We start from the raw sequence: 22,315 nt of genomic DNA, 5'->3' as shown, positions 1-22,315 counted from the left end.
TGGGCCGGGTGATGAGACGTCCCCTGCTACAGGGTCCAGGGATCAGGAGACAAAATGATGCTGTCTCTGGGCCTCGAAGGCGTGCCCTGGAGGCCCCGGAGCTGCTGGGCAGGGCGAGCGTGCATCCTGGGCAGAAACAGCATGCACTGTGTGTCAGGTCAGGAGGTGTGACCAGGAGCTGTGCCCAGGTCCCTGGCCCAGATCCTCTGCTCCCTCCCTTCACCCCACACGGCCACCCTGGCCACTGGCCATGCAGGCCCCAGCCACAAGTCCCCATCTCCAACACAGGGTGGAGCCACGGCTGCCTCGGGACCCAAAGTAGCCACAGGAAAGGTGCCATCGGGGATCCTGGTGGTGGCTACACACAGGCAAGGACAAGACCACCTGGCTCAGGAGGGCAGCCTAGCGGGACAGCAGAGGTGGCCGAGCATGGATCTGGGTGATGAAGGAAGTGGGAAGAGGTGGGCGCAGTGGCCCTGGGACATGTGTCAGCAGAGGCAGCAATGGAGCACGTGCAGGGCTTTCCAGCAGGAGCGGCAACCCTGCCTGCCTACCGTGCCCAGGAGGGGCAGCCAGACCCTGAGTAAGTCACCCAGCTCCTCCGGGCCCAGGCTCCTGCCAGCCAATAGCAGCGAGAGGACGCACACCCAGGGCTGGTGGGACCGTGGAGGACTGACTCAATGCAGTGATGAGAGGACAGAATCGGACGCAGCGGGTGCTCTGCAAGGAGGCGTTTGCTACTGCCGCTGCCGCTGCCACCACGGCCAGCAGATGCGGAGCTGGGCTCTCAGTCCAGACGCGCAGTCCCCCTACCCAGGCCTGATGCTTGATCTTCCCCAAGCCCCCCTCCTCACATTCACCTGGCTACTGCTCGCCGAAATCTGCCCTGCCTGGGACCCGGCTACCTGTTGGCGGCCCCTGGGAGCAGTGAGGGCAGATCTTCCCACAGTCTAGAACAGCAGGGTTGTCCGTAGGGAGAGCTGTATCTAAAGTAACTGTCCTCTGTAACCCTTTATATTCTCTTTTGGGGCACTTGAAATTATTCCGAAAGGAGGTCTATGGCACACAAGAGGTTAACAAGTGTTGTTAGACTATGTTCTCCATAAAATATCACCCCCACTGAATTCAACTACATATTAACTACATACAGCACAATCAAGTGGGATTCATCCCATGGTTGCAAGGATGGTTCAACATCCGCAGACGTGATATATCACATTAACCAAGTGAAGGATAAAAATTATATGACCATCCCAATAGATGCATAAAAAGCATTTGACAAAATTTAACATGTATTCATGATAAAAATTCTCAATAAAGTGGGTATAGAGGGAACATACATAATAAAGGCCAAATATGATAAGCCCAAGCTAATAGCATACTCAAATGGTGAAACACTGAAAACTTAAACTCCAAGATCAGTAACAAGAAAAGGATGCCCACTCTTGCTAATTTTATTCAACGCAGTATTACAAATCCTAGCCAGAGCAATTAGGCAAGAAAAAAACAAGCATCCAAATTAAAAAAGGAAGAAGTAAAACTGTTGCTATTTGCAGATGACAAATTTTCTATGGAAAACCCTAAAGACTCCACCAAATAACTGTTAGAAGTTATCAACAAATTAAAGTTGCAGAATGAAAAATCAACATACAAAAATCTTTTGCATTTCTATACACTAGTAAATGAACTATTGGAAGAGTTAATAAAACAATCCCACTTATAATTGCATCTCCAAGAATAAAATATCCAAGAATAAATTTAACAAAGGAGGTGAAAGGTCTATACACTAAAAATGACATTGATAAAAGAAACTGAAGATACAAATAAATGGAAAGATTCTATTCTCATGCATTAGAAGAATTAATATTGTTAATATGTCCATACTATCACTACCCAAAGAAATCTACAGATTCAATACAATCCCTATCAAAATTCTAATTCCATTTTTCACAGAAATGGAACAAACAATCCTCAAATTTGTATGGAACCACAAAAGCCTCCAAATAAATAAAGCAATCTTGAGAAAGAACAACAAAGCTGGAGGTATCATGCTCCCTGGTTTCAAACAATATTACAAAGTTATAGTAATCAAAACAGTATGGCATTGGCACAGAAACAAATAGACCAATGGAACAGCAAAGAGAGCCCAGAAATAAACCCACACATATATGATCAATTAATTTATGACAGTGGAGCCAAGAATATAAAATGGGGAAGGACAGTCTCTTCAATAAATGGTGCTTGGGAAACTGGAGAGCCTTGAGCAAAAGAATAAAATCCAACCACTACCTAACACCATATACAAACATTAACCCAAGATGGATTAAAAACTTGAACATGAGTTTTCTTAGGGAAAAAACATAGGTGATAAGTCCCTTGACATTGGTCTTGGCAAAAAAGCAAAAGCAACAAAGGCAAAAATAAACAAGTGGGACAACATCAAACTTAAAAGCTTCTGTGCAGCAAAGGAAACCATCAACAAAATCAAAAGCAACCTACTGAAAGGGAGAAAATATTTGTAAATCATGTATCTGATAAAGGGCTAATGTACAAAATATATAAAAACTCATATGAGTCTAGAGCAAAAAGCCAAACAATCCAAAAAAAATGGGTAGAGGAACTGAATAGGCATTTTTCCAAGGAAGACATACAGATAGCCAACAGGTAAATGAAAAAGTGCTCAACATCACTAGTCAGGAAAATGCAAATCAAAACCACAATGAGATATCACCGCACACCTATTAAAATGGCAATTTTCAAAAAGACAGGAAATAATGGTTGGCAAGGACATGGGAAAAAGGGAATTCTCCTACACTATTAGTGGGAATGTCAACTGGTGCAGCCATTATGGAAAAAGTATGGAGGTTCCTCAAAAAAATTAAAAACAGAACTACCATATGGTCCAGCAATCCTGCTTCTGGGTATTTATCTGAGGGAAATGGAGATACTAGCTTGAAAAGACATCTGCACCTCTGCGTTTACTGCATTGTTTATAGCCGCCAAGATACAGAAGCAACCAAAGTGTCCATTGATGGGTGAATGGATACAGATGTGGTGTATATATTCAATGGAGTATAATTCAGCCATATAAAGAAGGAAATCTTGCCATCTGCAACAACACGGGTAAACCTTGAGGGCCTTACGCTAAGTGAAATAAGTCAAACCAAGAAAGACAAACAGTGCTTTGAACTCCAAGATCAGTAAGTGTGGAATCTTAAAAAACAAACAGGAAAAAAACTGACCTCAAAGATACAGAGAACAGACTGGTGGTGCCAGAGGCAGGGGGTTGGGGTGGGAGAACTGGGTGAAGGAGGTCAAAAGATACAAACTTCCAATTAAAGATAAATAAGTCAACCTAGACAACATATTAAAAAGAAGAGACATTACTTTGCTGACAAAGGTCTGTCTAGTCAAAGCTATGGTTTTTCCAATAGTCATGTATAAATGTGGGAGTTGGACCATAAAGCAAGCTGAGAACCAAAGAATTGATGCTTTTGAACCGTGGTGTTAGAGAAGACTCTTGAGAGTCCCCTGGACAGCAAGGAGATTAAACCAGTCAATCCTAAAGGAAATCAGTCCTGTATACTCATTGGAAGGACTGATGCTGAAACTGAAACTCCAATACTCTGGCCATCTGATGTGAAGAAATGACTCAGTGGAAAAGACCCTGATGCTGGGAAAGATTGAAGATGGGAGGAGAAAGGGATGACAGAGGATGAGAAGGTTGGATGGCATCACCGACTCGATGGACATGAGTTTGAGAAAGCTACAGGAGTTGGTGATGGACAGGGAAGCCTGGCATGCTGCAGTCCATGGGGTCACAAAAAGTCGGACACGACTGAGCAACTGAACTGAACCGAAATGAAGTCAAGAGGATGTGGTATACAGCACAGTGACTGTAGTTAAAAACACTATGTTGCATTTCTGAAAGTTGCTGAGACAGGAGTTCTTAAAAGTTCTCATCACAAGGAAAAAAAATGTGTCACTGTGTGTGGTGACAGATGTTAACTAGACTTAGAGTGTGATCAGTTCTCAATACACACAAATATTGAATCAGTCTGTTGCACACTTGAAACAAATATGCTCTCTCCATGTCAATTACATCTCAATTAAAAAAAAAAAAAAAGATGATCCTAAGTCCTGGAAAGACACACATTCTGAATCTTTCCCTTGGATAGGAAGCCACATGGAGTCTGGTTCACAGCGCCCCATCTGCTTAGGTGTAAAAATAACCCCTTCTCCGTGGGGCTGTGGGGAAGCACCTCCTAAGGGCTCTCCTCCCAGGAAAGAGGATGCCTGGACCTTTCACCCAGGATACCTGGGCTCGATGGCCAAGGTGCTCACAGCACTGAGAAATGAGAACACAACAGTCCCTGGAGCAGCCAATGAAGAAGGCAAAGGAATAAATCCCCAGAGAGTCAGCAGGAGCTGTGGTTCAGTCGCTAAGTCGTGTCCAACTCTTGTGACCCCATGGACTGTAGCCCACCATGCTCCTCTGTCCATGGGATTCTCTAGGCAAGAATACTGGAGTGGGTTGCCATTCCTGTCTCCAGGGGATCTTCCCGACCCAGGGATCGAATCTGTGTCTCTTGCATTGCAGGCAGATTCTTTACTGACTGAGCTACAAGGGAAGCAGGAGGCGTGGGGCATGGCAAAGCCTCCCACACCCATAGGCTGTCCTGCTCCACCCCCCGCAACACCTCTGTGAACCCTGAATCTCTCGTGGGCCCCAGAATCTGCTCAGACCTGGGAAGCACCCTATGGGGCGGGTGGGGGCAGCAATACAGGTTCACGTTTCACTACTCCGATTCACATTTCACAACTCGGGTTCACATTTCACTACTCGGGCATGGTGCCCACCCCATGGTTACCACTGACCGAGAAGAGAACCATGGGCCTCTCCAGGAAGATCCCCACCTGGCTCGGAACTGGACCCTGCTCTGCCACCCACCACCTGCGTGACAGCAGGTCCCCTGTGCATCTCCCCTCTGAAGCAGGGAACAAGGCCCCACGCTTTGACAGGTTTACCAAGAGGATGGTAAGCGCTCAAGGGCTTGAGAGCACGTTGCCAGCCCCACGTGCTGGGCCCCTGTCAAGGCAGAATGGTGCCCCCCTAAGCCAGGTACTTGTGAATGTGACCTTATTTAGAATAGGGATCCTTGCAGGTGTGATTACATTAATTGAGGTCATTTGAGCGAGCCCTAATCCAGGATGACTGGGCCATGAAAAGGGGACCGTTGGGACACAGAGGCACATGCTCAGGGAGGAGGCCACGTGAAGACGGAGGATGGAGGTGGTGTAGCCACAAGCCAAGGACTGCTGGCAAGCCCTGGCCCCCCCAGGCCCAGAACAGGCAAGGAAGGCCCCTCCTCTGGGGGCACATCCGAGGGGGTGACTAACACTTTCTCACTTCCACTTCATGCACAAAGGGACTCTGAAGGTGGCATCAAGTCAAGGATCTCAAGACAGAAGATTTTCCTGGATTGTCCAGGAATGGAGTCACAGGCAAGTGAACTTCTGAGAGGGAGACCGAGAGAGACTCAGCCACAGGGGAGAAGGCAATAGGACACTGGAGAGGCTGTGCTGCAGGCTATGGAGATGCACAAGGGGCTGAAGGGCAAAGAAAATGAGCAGCGCAGCTCCAGGGGCTGCAGAGGCACAGAGACTGCGCCCCAGAGGAAGCACAGCCAGCAGGGCTGACTCAGGACTTCTGGCCTCCAGATATGCGTGGCTACCAGCCTCTCAGCTGCCGGTCCTTGTCACGGCCGCCCCGGGAAACAAATTCACCTCCTTTCAAGCCCATTCACTTCCACAGACCAAGCCCCTGCAGGGAAGACTGAAACCTAAGCACCAGGCAGACAGAGGAGCCTCCTGAACTCAGTGAACAATGAGTGAGCAGGTGCAGGTGGCCCGTCCCCCAGTGAGGAGTCACAGGGCAACCCTTGGGGACCCGGAGCCAAGCCAGGTGTCTACACATCGAACAGAACATAAATGCAGCCTGTGGAGGCCTGTCTGCCTGGGTTTTACTATAGAAATGATGGTGCAGGGGAAGGAGGCAGGACCCCAGGTGGCTCTGGGACCCAGGAGGACGGGCAGCATCCACGGTGTCCTCTCTGGGGTGGGCTGCAGGCCTGAAGGCCAGGGATGGAGGCCAGGGAGTCCCCTGGCTGGTAGAAGGGCATTTCCTCAGAGACAGGGCCTTTCTTTCAGGGCCGATGACTTTATGGGGTGCACAGTGCTGGGGCCCACAATGCTTTTAGTGACCCCAGAAAATGGTTTTAACTTTCGCTTTTTAAAAAAAACAGAAAATAAAAAATAATGAATCCAGCCTGGATTATATTCATCTTTGGTCCAAGGCAATCATAAGACTTTATTTTTTTTTAAGGTAGAAAAGCACCTTGGGCCCCATGGCCCTGCCTTCTTTGGTCCTCAGCTCCCCAGTGGCTGGCGGATGTTCCCGGGAGACCTGACAGCGGCCACCTTGGAGTGAGCTTGGCCAGTAGGGTCAGCCCTGGTCTCTGCAGAGTGGTGTTAACTCATTACAGCTCAGGGTGAGAACCAGGAGGGGAAAGGTAGGAGCAGACACACTCATGGGGGGAGATGTCCAGGAGAGGGGTCTAGGCTTGAAGGACAAGGAGCTGACCAAGGAAAACTCAGCAAAGAGGGTTATTGTCATAGGGAAAGAGAGGCTGTGCCAAAGCCCAGAGACCCCAAACAGCAAGTTCAGCTGGTGTGGCTACAGCATCACATGTCGTGCAGGAGAGGGGCCACAGGCTGGGTGATAAAGGGCGCCACGCATCATACCAAGAGTGCGTGCATGCTAAGCCGCTCAGCTGCATCCGACTCTTTGCGACCCTATGGACTGTAGCCCCACCAGGCTCCTCTGTCCACGGGATTCTCCAGGCAAGAATACTGGAGTGGGTGGCTGTGCCCTCCTCCAGAGGATCTTCCCAACCCAGGGATCGAAACTCGTATCTCTTACGTCTCCTGCGTTGGCAGGCAGGTTCCTTATCACCTGGGCAGCCCGTCATACCAAGAGGAGGGAACCCAGATGGATCCTGGGTACTGCAGGATTCCAGGAGGCGGCTGCCCCTCTATTATACCCCAAATAAGCGTTTCTCACAGCTCCGGAAGGTGTCACCAGCTGCCTGAAGGACAGATGTTTGCCATCAGTTTACACGTGTGCGTGGTGTGTGTGTGTGTGTTAGAGCAGATTCTACATGTTCCCTAAATTGACATCACTTTTGTGCAGCTGTCAATAAAAGCTCGAAAGCAGGAGATAACGGGATGAAATTACAGCTGCTGTATGTGGTTGCACTCATCGCCCCGGTTCTCTGCCAGATGCCCCCCATGGTGGCCCTCACCCCCTGATGTGGGCTGTGGCTTTAAGGGACAGCACGTGGGAACAGCAGGGGTCAGGGAACAGCCTGGTGCAGGGTTTTCATCACATTTGTGCCCCTGGCAGTCACATGAAGCCTATCAATCCTCAGACTCATGCTTAAAAATGCCTAAGACATGATACACAGGAAAGAAAACCAAGGATATTGAAATACTAATATGAAAATATTGCCAAAATGTAGATTTGTGATATAATATATACATGCTTCCTTATTAATACATCAAACAACAGGCTCTTACAATACTATGATTTCAAAGGAATGATGAGACTAAACACTTCCCGAAATCTCAATGTCACTTGCAGTGTGATACATGGAACACCTGTGATTCGTGTTGGTGAGTCACAAGTGTGACTTCTGCTTCTGCAGCTGATTGTACCAAGTGAAAGAATGTGTCCATTGCAGACTATATAACACACTGCTGAAAGAAATTAAAGTAAGACCCAAGTAAATGGAATGACACCACGGATGGGAAGACAACAGTGCTAAGATGGGAATCCTTCCCAGACTGATCTACATGCAATACAATCCCTATCAAAATCCCAACAGTTTTTCCACAGAAATGGAAATTGCAAGGGTTTGTGAATAGCCAAAACAATCTTTAAAATGAAGAATAAGTTGGAGGACTCAGGCTTCCCAATTTCAAAACATACTACAAAGCTACAGTAATCAAAAACAGTGTGGGGCTAGCGTAAGAATAGCTATATAAATCAATGATATAGAGTGGAGGAGTCCAGAACTGTAACCATGTGTTCATGGCCAACTGCCTCTTCACTCAGGGTGCCAAGACCATTTAACGGGGCAAGAAGAGTCTCTTCAATAAGTGGCGTCAGGACAACTAGCTATCTGCCCATGAAAGAATCAAGTTGGACCCTGACCACACACCACTTACAAAAACTAATTCGAAATGGAATAAAAACCCAAATATAAAAGCTAAAGCCTTAAAATTCTTAAAAGAAAACATAAGAGGCAAATCTTTATGACCCCGGATTTGGCAATGATGTCTTAGATAGAACACCAAAAGCACAATCAACAAACATAATCCGTACTTGACCGAAATTTAAAAATTTTGTGCATTAAAGAACACAAGCAAGAAAACAATGAGATGACCCACAAAATGGTCGAAAATATCTGCAACTGATACATCTGGTAAGGACCTAGTATCCAGACTATATATAAAAAACTCTTACAACTCAGCAATAGAAAGACAAACAACCCAATTAAAAATGGAAAAGGACTTGAACAGACGTTGCTCTGAAGAAGATAAACAAATAGCGAACAGGCACAGGGAGAGATATTCAACATCATTATCCATTATGAGGAAATGTAAACCAAAGCCACAACGAGATGCCCCCTCACACCTACGAGAATGGCTACAATAAAAGTAAATAATGATTGTTGGTGAGGATATAAAATGAAAACGTCGCACACCGTGGGTGGAAATGTAAAATGGTGCCGCTACTGTGGAAACCAGCAGTTCCTCAGTATGTTAAACAAAAAATCAACACATGAACCAACAATTCCACTCCTGGGTACAAACCCAAGAGAATGCAAAACAGGTGCTCAAACAGAAACTTGTACACAAATGTTCATTCCAGCACTATTCACACTTAACCAAAAGGAGGGAACACCACAAATGCCCATTGATAAGATGAAGAGATAAACGCAATGTGGACCACATAGTCTATGATTCCATTTCTATGAAGTGTCCAGAATAGGAAAATCCACAGGGACAGAAAAGAGATGAGTGACTGCTTAGAGCAAAGGGCAGAGGGAATCGGGGAGTAACTGCCAGTGGGTATGGGGCCTCCTCTGGAGGTGACTGAAATGTTCTGAAAGGAGACAGTGGTGACGGTTGCACAGCACTGTGAATGTAATCAACATCACTAAGTGGAAGACTTTAAGGCTGTGAATTGTATATTATGTATCAGTTCAGTCCAGTCGCTCAGTCCTGTCCTTTGCGACTCCATGGACTGCAGCACGCCAGGCTTCCTTGTCCATCACCAACTCCTGGAGCTTGCTCAAACTCATGTCCACCAAGTCGGTGATGCCATCCAGCCATCTCATCCTCTGTCGTCCCCTTCTCCTGTCTTCCATCTTTCCCAGCATCAGGGTGTTTTCCAATGAGTCAGTTCTTGGCATCAGGTGGCCAAAGTATTGGAATTTCAGCTTCAGCATCAGTCCTTCCAACACAGTTTGCTCCAAATAAAAGGAGGGGGTGGAGGTGAGGCAAAGACAGGAGGCCAGACTATGGCAGGGGTCTTAGAGAGACAGATGGGAACCCCAAGCCAGAGCAGCCTTACCCCCAGAGACCAGAGGGGTCCCAGGGGTGTGTTCTGGAAAGAACAGCCAGGAATGAACAGCAAATAGGCTATGGGCCTCAGGGTGAACTTTATTAGGAATTCATAAGGAGAGGATCATATGCCAGACCTGCTCGGGACAGTCCTGGCAACGGTTCCTGCCCCAGCATCCCAAACGCACAGGGCCCACTGCCACTCCCAAAAGTATCCCACTCTGGGCCATTAATTACACAGCCATGCAACTTACAAGGCCCTGGCCGCTGTACCAGTTCTCTAAATGTTCGCCATGAGCTGGGAACTGGCAGTTCACCCTATTTCACAGACGAGGGGCTTGAAGGGCATTTGAATATGCTGTGTTCCCACCTGCTCTTTCTGGTTGGGGTCTCCTCTCTTGCTGGGGGCCCTCCCAGGGGTCACTGCTCAACTGGGGTGGGAAGTAGGGCGTCTGTAGCAAGGCAGAGTCATCCCATGAACCCCACGTAGCTGCCAGTATGGAAAACAGAGCTTGGCAGGCTCCGTGTCCGGTGGACGTGGGTCTGAATCCTACTGCTACCCCTCAGTTAGCTGGCTGACCTTGGGCCGGGTTCCTCTCTGACCTTAATTCCCCACCTTCAAAACCAGGACAGAAGATCAACCTTCAAGACAGTAAGAGCGCAGGCAGGCAGCACTGGGTCGATGGTAGCTGGGTCATTCTTGCTCTGCTATCTCTGCCCTCCCACCCTTGGGGCTGAGAGGGAGGGTAGAGAAATGTGCTTTTCTGCTGAGTAATGCAGTTTAAAAAAAAAAAAAGATCTTGGAAACATAAGATGAATCCTGACATCTCCAAGCATTTACAGCACTTAAATATTCTAGGTAACCCACACGAAGTGAACACACAGACACACCCCCCAGATGATTCAATCCACTTAATTATTCGATTCTGCGTGAAGCCCCCACTGTACAGCTGGGCCAGGAAACCACAAAACAGGGCAGGGGAACCCCACCTGACGCTCTGCTGAAGGTGACAGGGTGCTGAAGCTGTTGAAGTATTTCTAGGATCCCCAGTGCCAACTCGTGAAGACCGCCCCCACCGGTGAGTGCCAAGGAAACGGTGTCACCGTTCATAAATATTTAACAAATGCATCCTGAAACACACCAGGGGATTATTGGAGAGGGTGGAAAAACAGACTGACTGACGGCACAGGAAGCTCAAGGTCATTAAGGATGTGAGAAAAGATACAAACCACCCACAGATTCATTTGGTTGGTTCTCTTGTTTTGGCCACACCGTGTGGCATGCAGGATCTTATTTCCCAAACCACGGATCTAACTGCTCATACAACACCCCATCACTGCCCCCTGCATTTGGGAGTGCAGAGTCTTAACCACTGGACCACCAGGGAAGTCCCTACCCACAGATTCATTTGTGGGCAGAAGGCAAAGGGACCCCCCAGTGCAGCACACAGGGACCATGCTAACAAATCCAGTCTCTCCTCCCAGGACATTCTCCCAGCCCTGCACCATCTGGACGAGGCTGACCTTGGAATCTCTTAAAGGCTTGAAGGCAATGTGGCAGCCAGGGGCTGGGATGCAGCCTGTTCACCCGAACCCTGAACTTACAAGGAGAATGCGTGTGGATGTCAGAGGTGTCAACAGCCCTCCATCACAGCAGTCGCAAGCAGAAATCTTTCTTTAATCTGCCTCATTATGGCCCCTCCGCCCTCCAGAATCCTACACAACACCATGACATGCTGCTCTGCATGGGTGAGCAGGACCACGCAATTAAACCAGTGCTCAAGTTTAGTTCATTTGAGAACCATCTCAGGCCCATGTTTATTCTCGGCACAAACACACCTCCAATTAATTAAGCGACCGCTTTCCTTGTTGACACCAACCTCTTCAGAAGCCTAGACTTTGGGCCACCGCTGGGTGGCTCATCCAGCAATCCCATGTGAAGGAGCCTCAGAAAACCCTCTCCCCAGCCAGCGGTTACCTAGCAACCAGCCTAGCAACCTCGTAGCCAAGAGATTAATCCCCGGGTGATAATCATAAAGCAACATCCAAAAAGACATCTCGTCTCGAGGATGCCATCCAAAGGTATATAAAGATGAGGCTCAGAGCAGCGGCCTCCCGCTCCTGAACTACACAAGTTACAGACAAAAGGGGGCCATGTTATTTACTTGTTGCTTCAACAGCTGAAAGGCATGGTTTCATTCTGGCCCTTCACACATGGGGCCGGAAAGAATGAAGAGATGGCTGGGCTGGGGAGCCATATGGAAGCTGCCTGGTCACCGGCAGGACGAGGAAGATGTTCTGTCCCAGGAGAGCTGTGACTGACCCTCAAGGTTGAGGGGGGGGCGCGTGCAGGTCCTCCTCTCTGCTGCCCACATGCACCCTAGTTTTCCAAAAGAGAGCCCCCCGCCCTCAGCCAGCTGACACCACCCACCAGAGAAGCACGCCTCACTGTCTGCGTGCATTCAGAGATGCGAGAAACATAAGTGGGCAGGAAAAGGCCAAGAGAACATTCTAGAAGGGCTAAAACCCTCAGCATCTTCAAAAGGCACCCGCTTTTCTGAGCCTGCCCTGCCCGAGTGCTAGAACGCAGCCCCACCCACAAAAGGTCACGAACCCAAAAGAATCATCTGGAGAGGTTGTTACAATACCCTAGGGTCCAAGGTCCCGCTGCTACAATCAAACCTCAGGTGATTCCAAGACAGGTGGCCCCAGGCCACACCTGGAGGCTACATTCCACACCCAGACCCCCGCGGCAGGCAGGCAGGCAGGGAACCAGCTACACCTGCTTTCTGTTTGGGAACAAAAGCAGGAAGTGTGCAGGATACAGGTCATTCAGCTGAGCGAGTTGGGACCACAGGCCTCCGGGTCAAACTGGCCAGGTGGCTTCACACGGACTGTGGGACCCTGGGCGTGTCACCTGCTGACTGCATGACCACCTATAAGGACTCACACCCCCACCCGGCCGCCTATAAGGACTCACACCCCCACCCGACCACCTATAAGGACTCACACCCCCACCCGGCCCAGAGAGGAGCTTCCTCGGGAGCTACCATCAAACGTACCCAACAAGCCAGGGTCCCTGGAAATTTCGCCAAGTCTCCATCACTCGGGGCCAGCAGCCTGGTCTGTCACCCCGACTTACGGAGCTGTCACCCTGTGTGTCCAGCACCAGATGGAAGGCATCAGGGAGCTCCCCTCCTGCCTGACACAGAGGGGCTCGGAAGTTCTGTCTGCACCCAGAGCCCCTCACCTTCACTCTGCCTGACAGCGGCTCGGGGGCACTAAACTCCGGCTGCCTCCCCCAGGTCACCAACTCAGGTCAAGGGGCCTTTGCTTATTAGCAGGGTCATCCCACTAGCCTGACTCACCCCACTCACTGGGGCACGAGATCATAGGCCTCACACCCAAAGAGAAGCATGGGCCAGGGAAAGGGCACCGCAACATAAAAAGCTGAAATTCGAGGCTCACATGGGGAGGACTCGAGGTACATGGGCACCCCCATATCCGAAGGCTGCTGGAAAGGAGGGTGACTGGTGTTCAGACAGAGGCCACAGGGCGGCAGGCACTGGGAAGGGTTTTGAATCAACAAAGGAAAAGGCTTCTTAGAAGCAAGTCAGTCCAGCAGCACATGGGTCACCTGGGGCTCAGAGCATCCTGTGCAAATGTGTCCTGCAGGAGAAGCCGCCTGGACCTCAGGTGTTATAGCCAAGGGCAGGCTGCTCAGGTTCAAGATTTCTACCTCAATTCCCCCTCAACTGCAAAACGCAGATAATAACAGTGCCTGCCCCCTGAGGTTTCTGAGTATAAAACGAGATCATAAACATAACGAGCCTGACCCAGAGTCTGGCTCCTGGGAGCACTCCATTACTGTGAGAGGCTGTCATTGCCTTGTTAAAAAGGGCAGTGGAAGCACCAGGAGGGTGAGGTTAATCCTGGGAGGCTTCTCGGCAGAGGTGATATCTGAGCTGGTACTGGAAGGAGACAGAAGGGAAACCGGGCCTAGAAATTGGAAGCAGGGCCCATGGAGCGCTGTGCGTGGCAGGAGGGGTGATGGAAGGGCATTGGACTTAGAGGCAGAGAGTCGTGGGGAGGACCCCAGCCCCTCCGGGTGACCTCCTGGGACTCAAGGGCCTCAGCTGCAAGAGGGGCTATGATACTCCCTTCAGGATGGCCCTGAATTACAGGGAGGCCACACAAAAAAAGTGTACAGACATGCCTGGTTTACACATAGAACTGGGGAAACAGGCCACTGCAGTGCAAAAAAATCCGCTGAGCGCCAACTGTGGACAACACCTCTTAGACATCCCTGGGAGGTGGGAGCAGAGAAGGCAGGACCTCTGCCACCACAGCCCACCCCCTGGGATAGCACCGATCTTCTGGGCCCAGGTTCTTGGCAACTGGAACATGGTAACCACACAAAGGCCCAGCTGTGGCTGAGAGCCCTGGAGGCTCTGGTGCGTCATCCACGTCTTAAATAAGGGACCTGGGGACCTGCATCAGGTGAGCAAAAAGCACAAGCAAAGGACCCCAGAGGTGGGGTCAGAGCCTACAGGCAACTCACAGATGAAGGGATGGCCATTCAAGGGCCACAAAGTGTACTGCCTTGTAGGGACACAAAATGCCAGGGCCAGAAGAGGCAGGGTTCAAAGCAGGGATAACAAACCCAGCCATGCTCAGAGATCCAGATGGTGATGGTTATCATGACCTTGAAAATGAGGTCACCTCTGCCTCAGCCAGGGGCTGAGCCCCAGGTGTGGACAGGACGGGAGTGGCCCGAAGTGGCCCCAGAAGAGGTACACGCCAAGCAGCTGGCCAGAGCAGGAGACAGATGGTGACCTTAGGTCAGTCTGACCTGGTCCCCCATGAACCTCGCAACACAGATGAGCCACCAAGCCAGGAACCGCCAGAAGAGCATCTCCACCTGTACACCCTCCTGGACACCAGCAGAAACCACAGATGCAGGCCTGTCTGTGCCTCAACTTCTCCATCTGTAAAATGAGTTGCACAATAGTACTTGCTTCTCCAGGAAGGTTGATAGGAGAATTAGATGAGCTGACACCAGTAAACACCCCTACAGACACAAAAGACACAGCGACTCTGATGGGACCTGTTGTTTGGTTTTCAGGCAAGCCCCTGGATGGTCTTCCTCCAGCCTAGGAAGGCAGCACCAAGGGAGGGGAAGAAGGATTTAAAGCCCGATTGTGTCCTGGCATACCCAATCACCCCACAAAGCCACTCACTCCTTTCGGTTGACTTTCATCTCTTAACCAGTTCACAGGGTTGACCCAGAGAGAGAACAGGATGCAATATGCAAAGGAGCTTTGGAAACTGCAGCGCATGGGGGTGGGCAGGTGTCTATGCACCCAGCATAAAGACACTGCTCACACATCCACATGCGTGACAACCAGGGTGGCCAGTCAAGGCCACCCTTCAGGGCCTGGGTGACTTATGTCTTATGTCTCCTAAATCATTCCTTTGAATCTAGGTGAGAGCCTCCATTTTACCATCTTTCATCTACCAAAGAAACAAAGTTTCCAGAGTATCAATATCCTAACTTGTTCCTCAACCATCACAGCTGCTTCCACCCTCAGAGGCCACACAGACTCAGTGGAGAAGGCTTTGTCCCCAGGCTTGGCTGGAACCCTGACCCTTTCAGTAGCTGTCTCTCCCTCAAGAATGATCTGGAGCAAAGTTTCTTTCCCCAAAGTGAGCACTTCCAGCAACCTGTGTACAGAGCCGGCCAGGCCCCACAGCTCCGCATCCTGTCAAGGGTCGTGACAGATGAAGTGTGAACACAAGGGCTCCAGAGTGGACAACCTCTGACTCCTGGCCCTGCGAGGGACAGCTGTGACCGCCCTGTGCCTCAACTTGCCCATCTGCAAAACAGGTTACATGGAGAGTACTGACCACCTGGAGAGGGATGCTCAGATGAGCCTGCAATGCCAAGGCTCAGACTGGGTCTTGCACCAACTAAGGGCAATGGTTGCCTTTTTGTTATTGTTTGCCCCTCTTCTGCACTTAAGGTAAAGATTTTACTGTTTATAAAGTGTTAGCTGCTCAGTCGTGTCCAATTCTTTGTGACCCCATGGACTGTAGACCGCCAGGCTTCTCTGTCCATGGAATTCTCCAGGCAAAAATACTGGAGTGGGTTGCCACTCCCTTCTCCAGGGGATCTTACAGACTCACGGGTCAAACCCAGGCCTCTCGCATTGCAGGCAGATTCTTTACTGTTTGAGCTACCCAGGAAGCCATATATACCTGTGTCTAAAAGAAAGTAGAGGAGTGGGTTGTCCCTATTATTAAAACTTGGTAATACTGATCATTTTCTGAAAATAAAGAAAAGAAAGAGAAATTTTAAAAATCACAAGGTCAATTTTGCATATCTGGGGTCAGCCCATATTAGCATCTCATTCTGTTCCCATCATTCCACAGGTCATCTCTGGAGCCCAGTGGACCTGTCCTGGGGCAAAAGCAGCATCTCACCTGTCTCCAGGGCCACTCACCTTGAACCTCTCGGTGACGCCCTCGGTGATGCTGACCGTGAACTCCGCTATCTTGGGAGGACGCACTTTGCCTTTCTTGCGGTCAGGTTCATATTCAGTCTTAGTTTTCACAACCACCTTGTTCAGGAAACAGAAGCAAACAGTTAGGAGTATGGCCACATGCATTCCGACACACCTGTCCAAAGAGGACAGGTTGTGGGGGGGACTCTAGTGTTCAAAGTCACCATTTGGCCAGGAAGTATTTCACAAAAAGAATGAGTACAGTCACCACTTATTACAACTCTCCTCTGTGCCAAGACTAGCAGAGAAATGACCCATTGGTAATCCTGAGAGCAGCACCAGGAGGGAAATATGACAACAGAGAGGCAGAGAAGTTAAGCTCCGAAGCCAAGGCCATGGAGCTAATAGGCAGCAGGCCTATTAGGGGTCAGCAGGGCCCCAGACTCCTGATGCAGTGCTCCCCCAGAACCTGGGGCTCCCACCTCCTTATCTGGTGCTCCCTTCACAGTGAACTCCCTTCACTGTGGTGCTGGAGAAGACTCTTGAGAATCTCTTGGACTGCAAGGAGATCCAACCAGTCCATCCTAAAGGAAATCAGTCCTGAATATTCATTGGAAGGACTGATGCTGAAGCTGAATCTCCAATACTTTGGCCACCTGATGAGAAGAACTGACTCATTGGGAAAGACCCTGATGCTGGGAAAAACTGAAGGCAGGAGAGGAAGGGGACGATGAGATGAGATGGTTGGATGGTATCACCGACTCGATGGGCATGGGTTTGAGCAAGCTCCGGGAGTTGGTGATGGACAGGGAAGCCTGGCGTGCTGCAGTCCATGGGGTTGCAAAGAGTCAGACACGACTGAGAGACTGAACTAACTGATCACTGCCCAGAGCTTCATGGTCTGGGTAGTGGGAAGGAAGGATACATTTATTTTTTATATGCTGCCAGGGGTAAAATGAGAAGATTCAAGTGCACTATTTCCCTCCAGGATTAGGAAGGAACAGGAAACCAGGCTTCAAGCAAATCACTTTTGGGGAGTCTCTCTGTCTCACCCCCACCATCCTCCTCTCTTCCCTGTCTCTGCGTGCTCAGTCGCTTCAGCTGTGTTTGACTCTTTGCGACCCCATGGACTGTAGCCCGCCAGGCTCCTCTGTCCATGGGATTCTCCAGGCAAGATTACTGGAGTGTGTTGACCACTTCCTACTCCAGGGGATCTTCCCAACCCAGGGATCGAACTCATGTCTCTTACCCTTCCTGCATTGGCCAGCAGGTTCTTTACCACTTAAATGGTCTCCTTGCTTGTTACCCTTCCACTCTCCACTGTGAAGCAGATGTTTTTCCAACCAGGAAACCTGCTCTGCCTTTGCTCCAGGGCAAACCTGTTCCCATCATCCCCACCAGCTTCAGATGAACCCTAACCCAACCTTGCAGCCTCCACCTTTAGCCTCTCTGCATCATTTACTGCCCTCCTCATACCCTGTTTCTGGGATTGTTTCCTTTTCGGTCCCCACTTGACGAGGTGCCGAGGTACCCAGGGGCTACACGTCTCTAATCCCCAAACGCCCACCCCCACACCAAAGCAGGAGCCAGAAAGTGGCTGTTGGACTGGAGAGGACCAGCCCCCCGCCGGCAACCCGCTTCCTCACCCAGGTGGCAGCGCCCTTCACTGGGTGGGACATATCACCTTGCATGATGCTGGGATCCAGGGCAGAACAAGGACTCAGGAGATTGCAGGGATCCCACACTGAGCTGTGACGGTGGACCCAGCCTCAGGAAGAAATTGGCTCACGCCTCGTTACACTGAAAAACCGATCCAAGGGCCACATCGCTTGTAAGCACACCCTTGGCCCCCTCTTCCCTCCCTCCGGTTGCATGCAGCTCTCCTCTGCCCAGCCTGACAGCCTGTGTGCCCAGTCCAGGGGCACCGTCTCTAGGGCAGCAGTAGGGCTTAACCCTGCCATCCTCGAACCCCAACTGTACCTGACTAGCTGTGTGACGCTAAGCACACCCTTGGCCACTTCGAACCTCAGTGTCCTGGCCTGTGAAATGGGAACAAGGCCCATCTGGTTGGGCTACTGCGAGGAGGAGGGAATCCCTGGGACCCTCAGCCTGGTGGGAACCTGCTCAGTAGCCCATCTGCCCAGATTCAGTCTGCCTCTGTCACTGCAAGGCTGACCTCAGGCAAGTTCCTTACTCTCTGTGCCTCCATTTCCACATCTGTAAAAAGGGGGCTGGTGGTTACTGTCTAATGTCAGCAGCACAAAAGGAAGTGAAAGCTGTAAACCACGCAGACAAGGGCTTGGTGCATAATAAGCATTCAACACACGTCAGCGGAGACTGGCCCTGACGCGGCTGCCAGCTCTGTGACTACCCGCACTGTCGCACCTCCAGAACCTCGGCACGCAGCACACAGCCCACTGACAACCCTATCTGCACTATCTGCCCCCAGACACATGTCCTCTGGGACAGGTGACATCACCTCCCTGAACCTGGGCTGGGAGCAACACGGTACCACTGCTTGGGTTAAGAGACATCCTGGAGCAGTCTGGCTCCAAGAGGGCAGAGCAAGAGGTCTTGCTGGAGCCTCACATCCTGGAGGGTGGTGGCCAGAGTGACCTTGGGCATGTCCTGTAAACTCCCGGAGACTTGGTTTCTTCATCTGTGACCTTAGAAATCTTCTGGCCCAACCATCACTTCCTGCTAGAATCCCGAACTGGGAGCATCACAGGGATGGGAGATTCATCACCTTTCAGAGCAGCCTAGGTTACTCCAATACTTTGGCCACCTGATGCAAAAAGCCGACTCATTGGAAAAGACCCTGATGTTAGGAAAGATTGAGGGCACGAGGAGAAAGGGGTGGCAGAGGATGAGATGGTTGGATGGCATCCCTGACTCGATGGACATGAGTTTGAGCAAACTCCGGGAGATAGTGAAGGACAGGGAAGCCTGGCATGCTGCAGTCCAAGGGGTCACAAAGAGTCAGACACAACTGAGTGACTCAACAACACGACTGCTTCTGGACGGCCCAATTGGTTGGTCAAGACTTCATACCTGCCTGAAACCTACTCCCTGCTATAAGCCAACCGTGTGCCAGATGTTTCCAAAATGGAACAGACTTAGGACGCAAGAGGAGGCCGAGTGGAGGGAAGGACCTGACGCCGGTGCTGCCCGGGTACGCAGTGTTCCTGGCACAGGCTGCCATGGCTCCTGGGCTGAGGCAGGAGGGGAAGGTGGGGATGGTGGTGCCAGGCTGTGCTAACCCGGCAAGTCTGAAACCTACACGGCAAAAGGGAGGTGGGAGCCAAGGTCTCAGGCAGCCCTGCCCTTCTCTCAAAGCCTCTTTTGGACCATCAATGCCCCAGAGTGGTCCCACATGCCCCAGGCGCACAGGCGAGATCAGCTGATCCTTTTCCTTGAAATGAAACACTTGTTTCAGCCTCCCTCCAGCCTCTGCCCCCCTGCCTACTTACCCAAACACAGAGTTGGGAGGATCAGAATCACCTGGAGGAGCTGAGTAAGCCTTATCAAAGGGCCCACCATGTGAATAAAGGAATCCTCCAGAGAGGATGGATCCATGGCAGGGATATTCCCCCCCTCCCCACCCCTGCCCCGTCACCCATCATCGCCAACAGGCTGGAATAAAGGCCAAGTCCTGAGTCAGAACCGCCCTGCCAGGCGTTCAATGAAACAAGAAGTGCCTGCACACTTCGGGGAAGAGAGAGCGCTTCCTGGTGGCTGGGGTGACTTCTAAAGAGCAGCAAGGCGGGCAGAAAGGATGCGAGTGCCCAATTTTAGGTCTCCGTTTCACGATACAGTTGTCTAGGCTTTTAAACGTTTTCTAAGCGTTAACTCTTGAAAAGACTGCTCTTAACGGACAGAAAGCACTCGATTGCAAGCTGTATTTAAGAAAAGAGGGGATTCTTTAAATTCAGCACACACACAAAAATCCCACTTCCAGGAGAGGATGGTGAATGGCTCTCCCCAGTTACACTAACACTGAGGAGCGCGATTGTTCAGCTTATTTGGAGATTTTCACAAAAGGAACAAAGAGAGGAAGGTGGCGGCGAAAGAGCACGCATTCTGCCGCAGCTACCACCGGTGTGTTTGGGCGGGGGGAGAGGAGGAGGCCCCCAGGGAGGGTCCATCTGGCCAAGGAGAGGGGTCTCCCCACCGCAAAGGGGCAAATCGGAAATTGCACCACCCCGGAAGGCGCGAGGGGCAGCCGAGCCGCTCCTGGGCTCACCCCCAAAGCAGAGCCCCTGGTACCCCGTGGCAGGCAGGCGCAGAGCTGGGCTGGCGGCGGAGGGGTCAGGGACCTCTCTCGGATCAGGGTCCCACGAAAATTAAGAAAGGATCTTTCCCGCGCAGTTCCTGGGTCAGCACGAAGCTGTCATCCAAGGCGGGGCGCGGAGGGTGGGGTGATGGGGGGCGCAGACCGCCCGCTCCAGAATCCCTCGCGGGTACGTGGTCCCTCGAGGCGCGTCCTCCACCCCGCCCAAGCCCGTCCCCAGCACACACGCGGCGCGATCCTTTTGTTTCGGCCGCCACCCGAGATTTGGGGGTGCGCACCCGGCCGTGCGGGGTGCCGGGGTGGGGGAGCCTCTCACCTTATCCGGGGGCGGGAACTGCAGCTGATTGACATCGAGGGGCGTCATCAGGGGGATGGTGTCGAAGCCATCCTCCAGCAGCGGCTGCTTGGTGCCCTTCTCCGCGAAATTGTTCCCCAACTTCACCATGGTTCCGGGAGACCCGAGGCTGCCAGCCTGCGGAGCGAGGGCCGGGCGGGAGTCACCGCGAGCCGGACCCACCCGCTGTCCCGGGCGTCGGCGAGCTCTCCGGCCCCCCGCCTGGTCTCCGGGGAGGGGTCGTGAGGATGCAGAGGTCGCGGCTCTAGGGGTGAGGGGCGGGCGCGGTGTATTTACGGACTCCCACCCGCTGGACAAAAGCGCCGAGTGCAGGGGCGCACAGCCGCCGGAGAGGGGGCGCCGCCCCTGCCCGTGAGGTCTAGACGCGTCCCCGGTCCTGGCGCGGCTGCGCCGGGGACCTGCCCGGGGACCCTCACCCCCGACCCTCCCACCGAGGGGTGATGCGCGGCCCTGGACCCGGCTCCCGGGCGGCAGTGTCCAGCCCGGGCGCCCCGCGGTCCCTCCGGCCGGCACTCACCCCACGCCCGGCTCCGGCAGGTCTGGGCTCCGGCCGCGCTCCGAGCCTCCGCGTCGCCCGCTCCTGCTCGCAGCAATGGCGGAGGCGGCGCCGCGCGGGGCCGGGGCGGGGGCACCGCGCGATTGGGCTCCCTCCTCCCGCTCGCCGCCTCCCTTCCTGCCGCTCCCGGGGGTTAATTGAGCGCGGTGAGTGCGTGCGTGTGGCGGCGGCAGCCTTGACGCAGCGCGCGCAACGGCCGCACAAAGGAGCGCGAGCCGGGCGCAGCGGGGAGCGCTCCCCGGGGGACCCCGCGATCGCCAGGACCTGGGGGCGGGAGAACAGGGGAGGGGTGGGATCGCGCCCCGGATGGGAGGCTCCGAGCGGCGAGAGGGCGCCCACAGGGCTGAAGCAGGGAATGGGGAGCGGGGCCGGCGGCCAAGAGAGGTACGGGCTGCGCAATCCCGGGGCGGCGGCCCGGGCTCGAGGCAATTGAAAGCCAGAGAAGGGCGGGGGGGCGATGCTAAGGATGGAGCAGTCCCCAAAAGTAGGGGAAAAGGTGCTACCCCCACCACCCCCACCTTGCAGTCGATCTGGGAGTCCTGAAGAATGGGGAAGGGTCCGACGGGGCGGGTTCCAGGAGGCGGTAGAGGGCGGCAGAGAAGGGAGCGTCCAGTTAGTGTGCGTGGCTGGGTGCGGGAGAGGGCGTGTCCCTGGTGGAAGGAGGCACGGATGGGAATCGAGGCTGGAGTGCGGGGCGGGGGGAGTGTTTTGGGGGTGCAGGCTTTGGGGGCGTTCTCCAGAGCCGGGGAGGAGGGCCCGGATTTGGGGGGACGCCCTGGTTTGCTAGAGGAAAGGAAATTCAAGGCAAAGACAGCGCGCTGCGTGCCGCGTCGGAGGGTTTCTCTGGTCCCGATCCGAAGAGAAAGCTCGGGACGCTTCAGGCAGCTCAGCCTCAGGCCTCCAGGGCACAGAAAGGGATC

The 22,315-nt window shown here is 52.3% G+C and overlaps 1 protein-coding gene across 2 annotated transcripts in view; it reads right to left on the bottom strand.

Annotated features, from left to right (window-relative positions):
- The window catches only part of NSG1 (neuronal vesicle trafficking associated 1), a 33,295-nt gene extending 11,243 nt beyond the window's left edge, over nt 1–22,052 (bottom strand). The window contains exons 1-3 of one of the 2 annotated variants that reach the window (XM_006043830.3): nt 21,914–22,052; nt 20,801–20,956; nt 16,194–16,310 (exon numbers count right to left, since the gene is read on the bottom strand). In XM_006043830.3, the coding sequence (XP_006043892.1) occupies nt 16,194–16,310; nt 20,801–20,929 (246 nt within the window). In that variant the 5' untranslated portion in view covers nt 20,930–20,956; nt 21,914–22,052. Of the gene's footprint in view, nt 1–16,193; nt 16,311–20,800; nt 20,957–21,356; nt 21,588–21,913 lie in introns of those variants that run through there. The other variant, XM_006043829.3, reaches the window with a different exon arrangement.
- Between the last annotated feature and the right edge of the window lie 263 nt (nt 22,053–22,315).

Source organism: Bubalus bubalis, chromosome 7, assembly GCF_019923935.1.
Source record: "Bubalus bubalis isolate 160015118507 breed Murrah chromosome 7, NDDB_SH_1, whole genome shotgun sequence".
NCBI classification, from domain to species: Eukaryota; Metazoa; Chordata; class Mammalia; order Artiodactyla; family Bovidae; genus Bubalus; species Bubalus bubalis.
This window is presented reverse-complemented; position numbering and strand designations above follow the sequence as displayed.